Source organism: Linepithema humile, chromosome 5, assembly GCF_040581485.1.
Source record: "Linepithema humile isolate Giens D197 chromosome 5, Lhum_UNIL_v1.0, whole genome shotgun sequence".
In the NCBI taxonomy this organism is placed as follows: Eukaryota; Metazoa; Arthropoda; class Insecta; order Hymenoptera; family Formicidae; genus Linepithema; species Linepithema humile.
Window position 1 is genome coordinate 6,504,977 of NC_090132.1, and position 16,422 is coordinate 6,521,398.

The 16,422-nt window shown below is 33.1% G+C and overlaps 2 protein-coding genes across 3 annotated transcripts; both read right to left on the bottom strand.

The window, feature by feature from the left end:
- Positions 1-6: 6 nt before the first annotated feature.
- On the bottom strand, positions 7-12,521 carry LOC105672690 (maternal protein tudor). Of its 2 annotated transcripts, XM_067356280.1 has the most exons (12): positions 12,169-12,521; positions 10,839-11,540; positions 9,719-10,756; positions 9,231-9,644; positions 8,220-8,779; positions 8,060-8,130; positions 7,074-7,982; positions 6,537-6,972; positions 6,217-6,383; positions 5,464-5,625; positions 5,138-5,292; positions 7-5,046 (listed from the first exon to the last, which is right to left on the bottom strand). In XM_067356280.1, the coding sequence occupies exons 2-12, from the start codon at positions 11,435-11,437 to the stop codon at positions 1,554-1,556; spliced, it is 8,004 nt and encodes a 2,667-aa protein (XP_067212381.1). In that variant the 5' UTR covers positions 11,438-11,540; positions 12,169-12,521; the 3' UTR covers positions 7-1,553. The 2 variants fall into 2 exon arrangements, with proteins under 2 accessions (XP_067212381.1, XP_012223207.2); XM_012367784.2 differs by lacking the exon at positions 5,464-5,625.
- An 886-nt stretch (positions 12,522-13,407) lies between these two features.
- LOC105672676 (Ring finger protein 146) lies at positions 13,408-15,889 on the bottom strand. The gene is made up of 4 exons (XM_012367766.2): positions 15,674-15,889; positions 15,165-15,416; positions 14,023-14,310; positions 13,408-13,906 (listed from the first exon to the last, which is right to left on the bottom strand). Exons 1-4 carry the CDS (start codon positions 15,738-15,740, stop codon positions 13,638-13,640), a joined length of 876 nt encoding a protein of 291 aa, XP_012223189.1. The 5' UTR covers positions 15,741-15,889; the 3' UTR covers positions 13,408-13,637.
- Positions 15,890-16,422: the final 533 nt, after the last annotated feature.

Sequence of the window (16,422 nt, forward strand, 5' to 3'; positions counted from 1 at the left end):
TGCATATAACTGTGATAAGTATTTTATTATAATTGCAAACCATTTATTTTAATTAAATATTTAATACAGTACGAGAACGCCGGAAGAAGTTTGCAGATTCTCGAAATAAAAATGATACAAGATCACAATGAGCGATTAAAAAAAAACCCTAAAAATAAATTTGTTATATAAACGTTCAAGCAATGACCAAAATTGTATAAGGATTGAAAGAATATAAAATATAATGATTTTTTTTCACAATAACAAAATTTTACAATATTTTTATAAACCGCTGAAAATAATAACAAAATATTGGTAAACAGAATGAGATAGAATATATTCAAATGTTTATTAGAAAATGTATTTTAGTAAAATAAAAATATTTATACAGCTTTACTTGCTATTTAATATAATTAGAGAATAATAATATAATTATATAGAAATCAATATACAAAAAACCATAGAAAAAAAAGAAAAAAAACAAATATCATTAGGTTTAGAAATTAATATTAATATATATTAATCGTTAAATGTTAATATATATTAACAATTCTTAAATATTAATATATATTAATTCTTAAATATTAATATATATTAATAATTTTTAAATATTAATATTATTAATAATTAATAATATTATTATTATATAACAATATTATTCGTTTTTAGAAAACTTATATGATAATAGTATTTTATGACATAGAATTTGAAATAAATTCACAAATTGCATTCGATGTGACGTGGTTTTAATATAAATGAAAATTATAGGTAAAGTAATAACGTAATGTATGTAACGACACAAAACGCACTTTTTTTAATCGTAATGACGTTATATTATCATCAGTAAATACGTCAAACAAATAAAATTCTAATCTTAGTTATGTTTAAATCATGTTTACAACCAAAAAAAAGTCTATTATATGAATAATTGATATAATTACAACAGAATTATTTAAAGAAATTTAATGATTTTATTGAAAATTTAAAGGAAAATGGGTAATTGAATTTTTTAGATCACAACTTAAAATTATAAGCATTAAATTTGGTGCGGAAGCGTAATTATTCGATGTTATAGATGTACATTATCATGACCGCAATAATAAAAATGATACAGGAATTACATGAATTAATCTTTGGCTGTGTCTCTTGACGTGCATTATAATAATAGCACGTAAATTTGTAACAAAGGCAGCATATTGAGTCGTTTGCAAAAAGAAAAAAAATAAAACATATAGTCGCGTATACTCTCTTCGTAACACTCTCAAGTATTACATAAATATCGTTACATAAACAACATAGGCAAAAGAAATAAAAATATATTTAAATTTTGAAAAAAAAAAAAATTAAATATATATATATATATGTTTAAACTTTTATAGTGCAAATTTGTATATACGTATGTATATAAAATTCATGTCACACGGTGTGCTTTTTTGTATCAGAATGAATAAACTAGTATTTGCTAGAAATGCACCAATATAGCGCTTCTAGCTATTCTACTAGCTTATATGCAAAGAACACACATCATGCGTCGCGTTGTTTCGAATTTGCAACATGTTACCTAAGTTACAAAGCTATACCGTATGTTTAGGAATGTTGTCCACAACGGCCTCGTCGTCCTGGTTCGCGCTATCGGTGGCCGTTTGTACAATGGGATTAACGGCAGCGGTTACGAGTTTTTCCGAATGCGGTATTTTTTGTACGACAGGATGCTGCGCTTCCGGATCAGATGCAGGTAATTCGTCTGTCAAAGTACATCTGGGCGTTGTTTCGTCCTTTGACGGCCTTCTCGAATTATCATTTTGCTTATCCGGATCAGTCTTAGTTACAGATTCCGCCGTTTTTATCGTACACGCCGATCCTGAGGAAGTGTTCGAACTGTTATCCGTATCTATATTTTCGGATTGCGTTTCCAAATTATGAGTACCATTTAAATTAGAAGCATCGTTCACACTTTTAGGAATTTGCTGTTCTTCCGACAAGTCTGGTATCGTTTCTGAAGTTTGAGGCTCTGGAGGCTCGTTTACATCAGACTGCATCTCAGCATGTATCTTCTGTTCTTCAATGTGACTAGTATCAAGTTGTGTGATATCCTGGAGTTGTTCCTCCGATGAAATTTTTATCGAATCTACGTTTTCGGTGACATCGCTTATTGTCCTTTCCAGAATTTGCGTCACTAAAGATTTATTCATATTTTCAGATTGTGTTTGAGAAGGTAATTCGTCGGTATCAATTTGAGCAGCAGCCTGTGATTGCTCTTCATTTCTGACCAACAAATTCGAATCCACGACTTCTCGCGATTCTCGATCATCGATGGCATTTTTTATCATATTTTCAATTATATCATCAACACTAAGTTCTGTTACGGGAGAAGATCTTTCAAAACACAGTGCGTTAGTAGCCAAGTTTGTAGAAATCATTTTATCGTTGATATCTAAATCTTTATTAATTTCAATAGTGCTGATATTTTCTGATATTTCATTTGTGTCAGTAGTCTCGTTTATGTTTTCCTCGATTGTGCTAAGACTTGCAGTATTCTTCTCGAAATTCTGTTCTTCCTTATATTCATATTCTTTATTTACATTGAAAGATTCAAGTGAAGATTCGTTAAGTACTTCTTCATCAATTGCATCTTCAAGTTCCTCCATTTGATTATTCGGTTCTTGTTGAATCTCATTTAAATTTGAAGCTTTCTCGTCATCATTTTTCTCTGTATTAGGACTGACATTTTTAACTTCTGTTTCAGTTATTTCTTCAACTTCTGGAGCTTCGTCAACTTTTGGAATGTTTTCGCATTCACTCAATAAAAGATCGACAACGTTTATCCCATTCAGATTTAATCGGACGTGTATCGGGTCGTCTTCATCAAGAGTCTGAAATTCGAACATCGTTGCTCCATCGGCAGCGAGTTCCTTGAATTTTTCGCAAGCTTTCTCGCTCCATGTAGCGATGTGACTCGGTTTTTCTAGCGTGCATCGTTTTGATAAGATGGGAATATTCACGATGTCCTCCGGTAACATTCTCAACTCTTCTGTAATTGCAGAATTTCCATAATCCAAATACAAAACTTCTGCGGCATTCTCGTAGCGGACAATCTTCGCTCTGTACCAATATCCGTCCTCGGGGTATCGAGCGGCACAGACTGTGCCGATGCTTAGGTCGTTCAACGTGAGGAAACTTTCCGCATCTTGCAGACGATCCGACATCACTTCCAGTTCGTTCATATTGCTCTCGGTTTGAATCCAGAATTCGCTTGGGTCATTAATATGACTGATCACTACGTTCGGCGAATTCTCTTCGCCAAGCGGTGGCAATCTTTCCTCGATGACCGGCGAATGTTGCTCGCACATACCTGCTAGAATGTCAGCGACATTTTGGCCGTTATATGTTAGCTTCACCGATGACTTCTCTTGCTCCTTCAATACATCCAGCAAGAAAATTGTCGCACCTTCCGCAGACAAGTTGATGAACTCTTCACGCGCTTGTTCTGACCATTCTTTAATGTGGGATGGTAATTCTAGGCAACATTTTCGCGACAAAGGCGGTATATTCGCCAGGTCATCCGGGATAGTGCGAATCTCAGTGGATACCGCGGAATTTCCGTAATCTATATATATGACTTGCGTGCCCTTATCGTCGTGAGAGATAACACGCGCCCTGTACCACTGATCGTCCTCGGGAAATTTGGCGACGCACAGTAAACCTTCCTTCACGTCCTCGATCTTCGGGAACATGTCGGCAACCATGAATCTGTCCGCCATCACTTCCAAATCGGCAACCGATTTCTCTTCTTGCACCCAAAACTCGTCCAGTGAATTGGCATGGCACACGAAAGCGGAATGTGGATCCAGTTCGAGATCGACTATCTCATCCACGGGCTCTTGCTCGGTGTTAATTATAACGGCATGCTTCTCCTCGACCAACGTCTCGCTAACGCTCTTGTCGTTTATGAATAGCTCGACGCGTTTAGGCGTGGTATCTGCTACCACCAGAGCTTGAAGAGTGTCCACCGACATTACTAGATTTGAGAATCTCTCGCAAGTCGTCTCGTTCCAGTCCTCTGTGTCCACGGGAATAATATCGAGTCTGCATTTCTGCGCGAATCTTTCTAGATTTTTGCAGCTCTCCGGTATTTGACGAATGTTGCCTACCTTATTATTGATAACATCTGTGTTGCCGTAGTCCACGAATCGAACCGTTGTAATGTCCTCATCCGCGTCCAATACTTCTGCGCGATACCATAGGTTATCGATGGAGTAAACGGCGGCGCACAAAGAGCCTTCTTCCGGTACATCATCTATCGTTGGAAAATTGAAGACCTCCTGTTGAAGTTGTGTTTGATTATAACCGAGAGAGGCGACTTTGTCCACTCGTTGCAACCAAAACTGACTCGGAGAATCCACGTGAGACACGTATACATCGAATCTGTCGGTCGCTGATTTTTCCGCTGTCTCTTCTTCCTTGATTAGATTCAGTGAGCGGCATTTATCGCTGAACTTTTCTTCATTTTCCATCAAATCAACAGTCCACTTCTCGTGTACGTTGTAGAAGACAGCTGTGAGCTCTCTGTCCGTTAAATAAGTTTGAAGTATATTTATTTGTTCGGCCTCGGTGCCGATAAGAGTTATGGGTAAGGATACATTAATAGTTAGCATATAAGGTTCGTAAAACTGCGGTTCCAAAACCATGATCGATTCTAGATCGAGTACCTCATTGTTGCCGTAATCAATGTAATGCACATAGGCCGTTGTTTCAGTGCAGCTAATAATCTTCGCTCTATACCATTGGTTGTCTAAAGATTTGGCCGCGCACAATAAATGTGCCTCCGGTTTCAGTTTTTGTCTAGGCTCAGCATAATATTGTGCGAGATCTTCCAATAGTTTAGCTTCGAGCTCGATGTCCGAGTATCGTTGCAACCAGATGCTGGCTGAATGTTCTGCATATGACACAGACACTTTCTGAGTCGAACTTATAATAGGCAGCGGACATATGGGCAATATCTTGTTATCCTCTTCTTCTGTATTTATTATTCCGTTGCCGGATAAATCGTACAATTTTACAAAAAGCCTATATAAACGGCAAATATTAATATTCAAGAAAATAAGTTTAAGAATAAGTTTTCTCGAAACTTATTTTTGTATAATAAAATAAAAATTACCTGTTATCTTCAACTTCTTTTACACGAATCAGTACCTCTTTTCCTTCAAATTCTTTCAATTGTTTGTCCAAGTCGGGAGATGCTGGCACATTGTACAGAGAGCATTCTAATGCTTGATTTTGCATAATCGCGAGGTCTCCAGGTAGCGCCAAAGCCTTGAAATTGTTATATTTTTACAGACATGAAATAAATGATTATATAACAAATTTCTATTTAAACAATACAGTGTATCGTAATCTAAAGTTGCAGCGTGATGTATGGTATCAACTTGCACCTATCAATAAGATCTGTGTAAAAGTTTTTGTAATATGACTAAATAAACTCACGCTATCTTGTATTTCATCATACGCCCCGGTATCAATAAGTTTTACATCAAACCTGGTAGACCGTGAACAGTCAATTATTACAGCTCGCCACCAAGTTCCATTTGCATTGATAAGACAACCCGCGCCAAGACACATCTCGTGGCTTGATAATCGCGGCATCACCTGACATTATCATAACTTCTTTTTATCAATACAATTTGCTTGTACTCATGCGATGAATCATACATACGGCAGGCTGAATCGTAAGCTATGTCAATGTGAAGTTGTTGTTAGAACAATGTTACAATTAATTATTGATTATGCAGTTGTTAATACCATACATCGTGCAATGAAATTGAGACATCTTATTTAAAAATTTTAAATCTTATTTAAATAATGTTAGCATGACGGAAATATATGATTCGATTCAGGTTGAATGTTATAAATTTAGTAACATGATTAATATTAATTTTATGACATAATTAGTCGTTTACATTAACAAAACATAAACGTTTAAAATTTATAAATAAATTACACATTTATGTATTCTAAAAAATAATACATAGTTCAATCCGCGATTGTTTAAACAATTTATCACATATAAAAGATGCTAGAAGATAAATTATTACGATGACAAACTTATATTAGTTTATATTTGTTATATATGTGTTAGAAAATGGGATGCTATATTTTTCAGATTTTTTATAATATATATAAATAATATGATAGCATATGAGACGCAGTCGCAGTAATGTAAATTACCCTAAATAATACCTCTGTATTTTTATCAGCCATATACTTGTCAACAATGTTTTCACACTTGGAAGCTGACGGGTGCTGGACGTGAAACCGAAGTGTACTTTCTACATTAGAAACTCTCATTTTGAGAGTCTGACCACTCAACAGATTTATGTCCATTCTTTCTACTTCTGTTTCTGCAACTAAAAATGTTGTAATTTAAATACAAATAGAAAAATATCATATTTTTAATATTTAATATAAATATGCAATTTTTCTCATCTTAAAAAATACCACCAAACAATTTTTATTATAAATTACGATATTGAGTATTAATAAATTTAAATAATTCTTACCACAAGCTGTTTCGGTAAAAGTTTTTGTAGCAAAGGATGCAAGATTTTTTTGTACTAACATATCACTCACATTTTGTCCGTCGTGAGTTAATGAAACCGTGTAATTATTGTTACTAAAATCATAAAAGATACATTCGTACTTGTCAGCATTAAAACAATTATCGAGTGCATCAGTGTCCATTTCGGACCAACTCAAGTTATTATTAGGTACAATATCTTTCAAGGAACACTGCACCGCCAGTTTAGGCAATTGCATGAATTTCTTCTCGACAGAATATATACTACGTTGACTCAGAATTGCGCAATTTCCAAAATCTATATATTGAACTACATATGCATCCACCTGTGCACGTGTAGTTTTCTGTTCAATGCTTACAACTTCTGCTCGATAAAGAGCCTTGTCTTCAGAAAACATTGCTATAACTGCTGAACCAACCTAAAACAATCATTTTTCCATTTATTCGTTCATTACACGTGTTATGGATACACTTTTTAAAATACGAAAGTAATAAACTTTGACAGAGTAGCGTAAATTACCTCTAATTTATGCGTTACAGGTTTCCTACCAGCGTATGTCTTTTGGATCTCATTCATCATTGCTTTAAATTCTGCTTCTTTAGTTAATATTTGACAGTAGAATTTATTAGGATTTATGAACCATGTAACGATTGCATCACATGTAAATTCAGGTTCGTAAGAAGTTACTTGCCACTTCGAATCAAAAGGAGCATAATCTGGAACTACTGGTATTTCCTGTGTCGTCACTTTAAGTGCTTTCTTATTTAATGCAGCTGTTTGTGTCAAGTCTACGCCCGCGCAAAATTCCTCATTAATATAATTATTGTTCGGTTCACCTTCGATGATTTCGCGTAACAATACTTCGTATACTCCGTTCTCTTCATTGACAAATTCAACCTGTAACGATTTTCCTTCGACTTTTTCTGAGAAAATCGTATATTTGTTTTCGTTAGCGTTTATATTCGTCAGTCCAAATAATTTACATTGTATCGCTTGCATCGGTAGCTTTAGAAACTCGTCTTGAATAATTTTAATTTTCGTGAAATCAACTGATTCCATGTTTCCATAATCTATGAATTTTACAATCGCACTAGTCTCTTCTAGAGATTTGATTATTGCTCTATACCACTTAAGATCCACCGAATATTGAGCAATGCAACATACTCCACATTGTATCTGAGAAACTTGCATCGTTTCTCCGCCGTTCTCATAAAATGCAGCAATGTTTTCCACAATAACGTCCAGTTCCAAACAATCAGGATTTAACTGAATAAAAAAGTCTGTCGGATCATTAATAAATACCACTTCGCAATTCTTCATGGTGCCAAGAGTAATATTTATAGATGAAAATTGTGAGCCTGCATTAGCAATTAAATTATTCTGTAACGTTTTATTAGTATTATTTGAATCCCATTCACAAGTATTTATCTGCAAATAATGATATGTATTCATGTAATATCAATTAATTAATATTAATCATTATTAATTACTATTACTAATTTTACCTGATTATATGAAACATTGCTCGTATCACTCTTTTCACTCCTGAATTCATTATTACTCTTGTTGTAATCACCTGTATTGAACAATAATTTATTAAATAATTATGTTTATATTATACAAATATAAATTATAAAATATCAAGTGTATCTTAACGTTAATTACCATTAAATTTCTCATTTCTATAGATGGGCTTAGTTGGCTTTTTGTTATTCCAGTTTGGAGTTTGAAATTTATCTGTTTTGTTATCAAAACGGTTTCCTCCTCGATCATCATTAAAGCTACGATTAAAACCACTTTTCCCACGTTTAGTACCATCCTTTGAAGAATCTGAATCTTTGTCGCTAAGTGTCGATTTATCGGCAAAACTGTTATGATTGTACCTCCGTTCATTGCCACCAAATCGATTTCCACCATCTCGAGTGGTTCCTCTGGCACCTCTATTAAATGTATTTGCTTCACCCTTATCGTATTTGTTATACGATCTCTCATTTCTATCTCTGCTGTACCTATTATTCACACCTTCGTCCTTAGAGAATCGATCGTTTTGCGGACTATCACGATGTGAATAATTGAGTTTTTCCCGTCTATTATTATCGTATTGTTTCTCTTGTGACCATTCATCTCTCCAGGTGTTCGGCTTGTTGTCTTGGAAAGACTTAGCATTTTGATTATGATTCCAAGAATCCGTGTTATTCTTCTTATTATATCTGTCTTTATTTTCACTGTAAGGAAACATGCAGTTATGTTGAAATAATTTTATTATAAATGGCACAAATAACAAAGAAGAGAGAAATATAGTGATGCAAAAATATTAAGAACAATTGAATAGTCTAATGAGAATTATTTATCAATCATTCTTATTGTCAGTATTATTACTTTGTACAATACAGTCTAAAAATTGTTACCATGGAATTTCTTCAAGCAACGTTTCTCAGTTATTACTAAAGTACAAATGATAAAACAAATATAACACAGAACAGTCTTTTTTCAACTGTACTAAAAATTTAAAAAAGCATTGCATTATTGTTACGTTTACCGTGTTGTTTATATTTTTCAATTGAATATAAAATCAGGAAATTAATTGAATGAATTATGCACAATTATGCATGTCACAATAGATTGCTTTTTACATAATTTTATAAATAATAATATTTAATATTGAATATTTATTACCTTTGGAAATCATTCGTTGTTTTTATAGAATGTTGAACTTCTTCGTTTCGCGAGCTTATTGTAGAATCGTCAGTTTTATCACAGAATATATTGTTCAACAGTTGGGGATGAATGCTCCTCATTGTGTCAAATTCAAACAAATCCACTAATAGGCCATCGGGTTGTGCAGCAACTACTTTCATGTAAAAACGTTTCTCGAGTGTCAATTTTTCGAAATGAGTAGAAACGTCTTGATCTGATGAAAGCACCTCATAACCATTCAATGCACATTTCAAAGCTTGTGCCGGCAATTTCGTCACTAAATCGTCGTGAATGGCACGAATCGAAAGAATGGATAATACTTCCTCATTGCCATAATCAACATATACCACTTTCACTTGATCTCCAACAATATTAAGGATTTGCGCACGATACCTAAAAAAGATTAGTATAATTATTAACTTACAGAATAGCAATTAATAACAGAGAAATGTTGTTGCAAAACTTACCACTGTGATTCGTACAGAGCGGCACAGGGCAAGCCTGGTTTTAGTTGCTCAATATTTAAAACAGCTGCGGTGTTAGCATACTGTGTCAAGCCAGCCATTATTGAGTCGAGGGACCTTATCCCATTTTCAAGTTGAACAAAGAATCTTTTACACGACTCCACGTAAGAGACATACACAATTTCCTGAATATCTTTCGATAATCGTCGTAATTGTGGATAGGAATGCGTTATCGGCATTGCAGCAGCTGGCGGTGGGAATGCTTTCTTCAGCATGTCCTTTATGTTAACATTGTTGTCGTACAAGTCACCATATTGAATTAACGGCGGTCCTTCTGGTGGACGGACATGTAGAACGAGTACTTTTCTGTGTACTAATTCTGTGAAGTACTGTTTCATTTCCTGTGTAACATTCAGTTCTTTTAGGCCGCTTAATGTAAACCTAATGGAAAGCACTTTGGGGTTAATGTACTCAGGTGGCAACTGGAAGATATCGGTATATGGTAGGACTTCTGTATGGCCAAAATCAACATAATACAATTTGCATTTATGTTCCATCACTGACATTACAACCGCCCGACATAGCACGCCGTCTCCTGTGTAGCGTCCCAAACAAACTGATCCTGGCAATGGTGGTTCTTGCAACGATTGCTTGGGACGGCTGTTTATTTCGTTCATAAGACGAGTCAGTACATCTTTCGTGCTTTCAACCTGCACGGAAAATTTTTGCGGGCCGTCTTCTACACACGATATTAACACTTCATGTTTGGAACCTATATCTAATACTCGAGATTTGAATACAAGTGCTTCTTGGACAGGCGATGACTGTGGTGGTGCTACCACTTGAGCAGCAGGTTTGTATTGATTTATGCCAGTGCAAAAGGTCTTATGATATATATTAGTATTGTGATTCATGTTTGGATTTTGTATTATTGGCATTGCAACATAATTATTCACATTTCCCTTGTTTTGTGGTTGGTATGGCATTGGCATTTGAGATTGCTGAGGTATTGGTATTTGAGGTTGCAGTACAAGATTTGGTCTAAAAAAAATAGACAAATATTTAAGTATCATAACATAAAAAAAAAGAAAGATGTAATCCTAAGAAATCTCTATAAGTTTACCTGAACATATCTTGTATGGAAGCTGGTAAAGCCATACGTTCTTTCACCAATAGTTCGCTAAAGTCTTCATTGTTGTACCACAATTTTATCAGGCAACGATTATTCATTGTATGAACCGATGTAGCTCTGTACTCATTGTAACATAGATTTCTTTTAATCGTCTCGATTATTCTATTTTCCCAAACGCAATTTATAGGCATCACATTAGCCAATATGAATTCTGCAGCTATTGCTGGAACAGTTTGCAGAGATTCTGAACCAGGTATATTCTCCATTAGATGGACATCATTTGGTGATAAAATCTCTATATTGCCATAATCAATAAATTGAACGACCATCATGTTATCCGGACGAATACTAAGTATTTTTGCTCGATAATATCCATCAGTTTGGAATCGAGCACAGCACAGTGAACCAATCAATCTATTGGCCTTGGAAGAAGAAACATATCCCTGATTGAAATGTTCTATTAGAGAATATATCTGACGCTCCACAAGAGCAGCATTCGATTTGTCCACTTGGCCCCAGATCTTCAAATATGTGTCGTCTGGTTCAACATGGGTGACGAAAATAACGAATTCGGAGGACGGCTGCATCATTTTGATCACTTTAATCTATGTGTTTAAGTCAAATCGTTTTTCCTTTTGTGTAATAGCTTTCTTTCTTGTATTTTTCGTCTTTGTTTGAACAATTCTCATCAATCTATAACATATAACAAATATTGATTTACAAGGATCCGAATTCTTTTTTCTAACCGTTACATCAATGAGACTAGATTATGCATTGCGACACTAATGCAAATATAATATGTAAATATAATATGTAAATATAATATAATTTATGCCATTCGAGCGTTGTGCAATAAGCAAATATTTCTATTCTGAATTGAGTTTACAACTATAAATCGTCTTCAATTCTATATATCTCATGTCCTTTGTTTCCATCTCAGGATGATATCACCTGTGCAGTATGAGATTGTAATATGAGATTTTGATTATAGCCGCGTTCTAATATGTACTGCCAGTACGAAAAGGTAACGTGAATTATAAATTTCAGTGGCAGTGAATATCAGAATGTAATCGTAAATTTACACTATTCCTATATTTATATTCTACATATTTATAATTAACCCATGAACGTATTTTTGTAGGTCATTCATCGAGTTTCTCAAGACATAAAAGTCGTAGAGAATTGTTGAATCAATCAATTTTGTCCTTGCTATCGACTTTCCCGAAAATATTTGTATACACATATGCGCATAACGATAAAAACTTTTGAAAAAACATGAGACGAAACATGCAACATTCGAATGTTATAGCAGCATTGTTACCTGGAACTTAATACAGTTATTCCTGCGTTGTTTTCTTTATTTGAGTTTTTTAGTGATTAACGAAGCTACTGCCACATCTCACTCTGCTTCGAAAATCACACCATTACTTACGGCGCTTATCTTTTGCTAACAGCACAAAACTAACGGCAAGATCCTTCGAATAAAAATTTCTTGTGTACACCGAACTCTACGTCCCATATACTGGAACGCTATATACTGTAGGCCGCAGGCTAACGAAGAGGGCAGCAGAATAGCTGTGTCTCTTTTTTTTTTTTTTGGTAGATGCGTTGAGCCTCTGTCTTTGATATTTTTTTTGTATCTGTATATATTTATGCATAAATAAAAAAATTCCACAAATAAAATTATTGCAAATCATGAATTCTATTCCACTTGTTTTTAAATTTTATATATTAAATTTATTTATACAATATATTTCACACATACTAGAATATCATCATGTCTTTTTTAGTCTTTTTAAGGATAAACTGTGTAAATTATTGAAGAAAATGTATTTTTATTTTTATATATAATACACAAAAGAAGATAATTCGAATTCTTAACATCAAAGATTACAAGTTTTATTCAAAATTAGCGATTATTGATTACTGAGTATTGCACTCATTTTTCTCGCAAGAATAAATGTTTTTTCTTTGTTATACATTTTTACGCGTCCTTTTAAGACATGAACACATTTTTTATTAGAAATTTTAATGTTTTAGAAGAATTATAATATCTTTATCTTATTTTACAGAACTAATTATTTTCACTAAAGCTATACTCTTGTTATACAATACAATGGCTCTTAAAGTTAAACTTTTAAGTACATTATTTATTAACAAGTTTATTATACTGTAAATTATAGATCTATCTTTCCAAACTATTGTAACTTTCAATGACAATAAAATTAATACTTTTTTCAATTTATTAACTTTTAGAGAGCTATGTTTTTTTTAAATTATAAAACTTTTGTTCTAAGAAACAATCTACTGTTTAAGCTATTCAAAAAGTTTTCCAAGTTTTGTCTATAAAAAATAAATTAAAAAAATAAAAACTTTCCAAAAAACCAAACATATGTTTAACATATAACTAGCTTCAAAACATAATGCTGATTTCCACATAATAACATCTTGCAGTTTTTCTTTTTTAGAAAAGACTAATGATGATCATGATGATGAAATAATGATCAATTTAATATAATTGAACAATATTTGTAATCAAAAGAGTATTAAATAATACCTATTTAACTCGAAAGACTATATTGTGTACATCAATTTTCGTACTCTTGTAATTGAGCAATGCAGTTTGCTAGATTAATCAAGTTTGTACATTATCGCACTTTTAGCAAACGCAATATCTTATATTTGTGAGTAATACTATCTTATTGAGATGAATAGTAGAATAAAAAAACAGAAAACATATCGAACATTCCTAAGCATGATCGGTGATAAGTTTGTGTTCAATATCTGTAGCTATGAGAAAGTAAGATGATCCGGAATGGTTGCATCCTCTGTATCCTCTTCAAATTCATTATTACTGTTTAAAGCGTTATAATCATTGTTTAAAGATAGATGTTCTCTCAGAACCAAAGAACGCATCTGTTCTAGAATCTGATGCAAAGAATCCGATCTCTGATCTATTCTATCGTTTAGAGGTGTAGCATCGCCACTTGTTGTCCCGCCTGCAGGTGTCTGTGGTGTGTTACTAGGTGGTATAGGAGTATTCGTGCCATCTCCTGTACCTGTAAGCATATGATGTTCTTCATTGACAAAAGATATTTAGCTAGAATCATATTTAGTGAAAATCATATGAGACATTTGTAATGAATTATGTTGCTTTTATTATATTGCTTCATACCCATACTATCGCTCGCAGGACTAGCTGGCCGCTCTGCACCCCTTATTTCTCTTACAATCTCCTCGTCTTGTACATTAAGTCGTAATCCGGCAACTCCTTTTCTTGGAACATTATATAAATCTCTTTTAATCCTTCTTCGTCTAGAAGGATCATTTCTGCGCAATTGAAACATTGAACCAAAATCAGCGATGTAAAGGAATCCTGCTATCAGTAACTCGCAAGTCCTTTTTCCTTGTTTATATGCCGTTTCTAATTCGTTACTTGTACGTTGATCATATTGCCACCAACCTGTAAGAATTTGTTTATAAAAGAGTGAAGTATGTTCTATATTATAATAAAAATATCATTTGCAAATAAATAAAAAAATATTAGAAAAATTGAAGAAAAATTAGGAAAAAATACAAAAGAAAGAAATGTTAATTGCAAAATATAATTTTATTAATAAAATAAGTCTAACTCAGATAATACATTATATAGCAAGTATCTCTTCAATATTAATTGTTATTTAATTAATTCTTTTGTATAACGTACTTTTAAAATTAATGCATTTACATTTTTTCACAGAAGTATTATATGTGGTATTGTTCATACTTATGGAATGCTTTGTTGTAATTGTAATAATCATGCGCTATATAGCTTTTGTAAAATGATAAATGAATAAATGTAGTTCAATGTAATATTGAAATTTAAAAATAAAATAGATTTTATTTTAATTAAATTGGATAAATATATGTTGCAAGTATTATCGTACACCCGAGACACCCTTGCATGGGGCACTTTTTTCGTCACGTTTAATATTACGTTTGTAACGTGGATTGTTCTTTCTATATTGACATTTATTTTCAAAGTCAATTATGTAAAGCATTCCACAGATCAAAAGTTCGCATCGCGCATTCCCTAGCTTGTAAATAGTCTCCAGATCATTGCTTGTCCTTGGATCATATTTCCACCAACCTAAGGAGGGGTAGGATATCAACTTACAGTGCACCCACATATAAATAGTTTAAAAGCATTTCCAAGCTATTGCAAATTTGTAATATGTCATACACATAAATGTAATGTTGAAAGTGATCTCCATAAGCATTTACTATTAAAAGATGTGCATTTTAAAGAACAAAATGTAATCTAAAATAATACTTTACCATTTCGACCTTCGTAAAACCAATGATATTCTTCTTCCGAATGTTCCAACTCCTTCTGAGACTCTTCAACTTCTACCAGTTGAGGTTTCTCAAGGAAATCTGGTGGAATCTCTTGGCGACACATTGGACATCGTTTGCTCTGATTAGCAACACCCTTTACACATAGATAGCAGTAAATATGACTGCAGGGTAATCTTGCAGGGTGAATGCAAGGCTGGAGACACACTGCACATTCTGGTACAACGGTAGGACCTAGTAGAGCGATATACAGAGTTATAGACTTCCAATCTTTCATATATATGAAGATTAATTTAAAAGAGATTTACAAGAATAAATTATCTTTTAATTAAATTATATTTTGAATATAAATACAAATAAAAATCTAATGCTGCTACAATATAATACATAATAAGCGAAAGTATATTTCAAAGTATATTTTAGAAGTGTATTCCACAATGATTGAGTATGATTCATGATTGAGTATAATAATCGAAAATAAAAATTTGTACCTTCCTTTTCTTCGGCATCTTTATCCCTTTCCTTAATGGTGCTGCCAGATCTCTCCGCCTGTGCCATCGCGTGATCGAAAAGATTAAAGACGCCTCATCGATGTAACCAAGCTTTATCGTCTAATTTGTAAATACCAGCACGCGTCCTTTGTCAACATTCACGACTCGCGATGGTCGGCCATATTGCTTGTTTATCATGTGTCCGGGATTCTCAACCTCAATCATGCTGTTCCTTCACGTTTAGAAATGTTTTTTTCCGCCATTTTTATCGTTAGAATACAAATGTAATTGCTATTCTCGTAATCGTGAAATTGTAAAAGCTGTAGGGTTGCTATAAGTTTAATCGCGTGCAGTGAAATACGTGTAATATAATTTCGTTTTCAAAACTTAGAAATCAATGATATATTAGTATGTAGGAATTTCGTAAAGTGTTCAACTTGCCGTCTTGACAAGTATGAATGGTACATATATAGGTTATCTATACATTATAAAAATAATTATTTAGAATCTTTAACATAATAATAGCAATAGGATAATATTTTTTTCCGAGATAAAGAATAATTATAACAAACGTTATTTAAATCATACATGCGTATTAATTTTTTATATATCGTAATATAAAATAGTAAATTATATTTTAAATTTGCAATTAAAAGTAAAATATCTCAGAAACTATAGGTTTTAGGGAAAAATATCAAAAAAGAAAGAAATGTTTGTTTGATTTCAATTAACTTTAAACTATAATATGG

Excerpts from the sequence above, each read along its gene's own strand:
- LOC105672690 (XM_067356280.1), bottom strand. The coding sequence starts at position 11,437 with ATGATGCAGCCGTCCTCCGAATTCGTTATTTTCGTCACCCATGTTGAA. Across the intron at positions 5,293-5,463 it reads ATGATGAAATACAAGATAGC|GCTTTGGCGCTACCTGGAGA; the intron begins GTGAGTTTATTT and ends AACAATTTCAAG. Across the intron at positions 5,047-5,137 it reads AAAGAAGTTGAAGATAACAG|GCTTTTTGTAAAATTGTACG; the intron begins GTAATTTTTATT and ends CCGTTTATATAG.
- LOC105672676 (XM_012367766.2), bottom strand. The coding sequence starts at position 15,740 with ATGGCACAGGCGGAGAGATCTGGCAGCACCATTAAGGAAAGGGATAAA. Across the intron at positions 15,417-15,673 it reads AGATGCCGAAGAAAAGGAAG|GTCCTACCGTTGTACCAGAA; the intron begins GTACAAATTTTT and ends TCGCTCTACTAG. Across the intron at positions 13,907-14,022 it reads TCCTGCGAGCGATAGTATGG|GTACAGGAGATGGCACGAAT; the intron begins GTATGAAGCAAT and ends ATATGCTTACAG.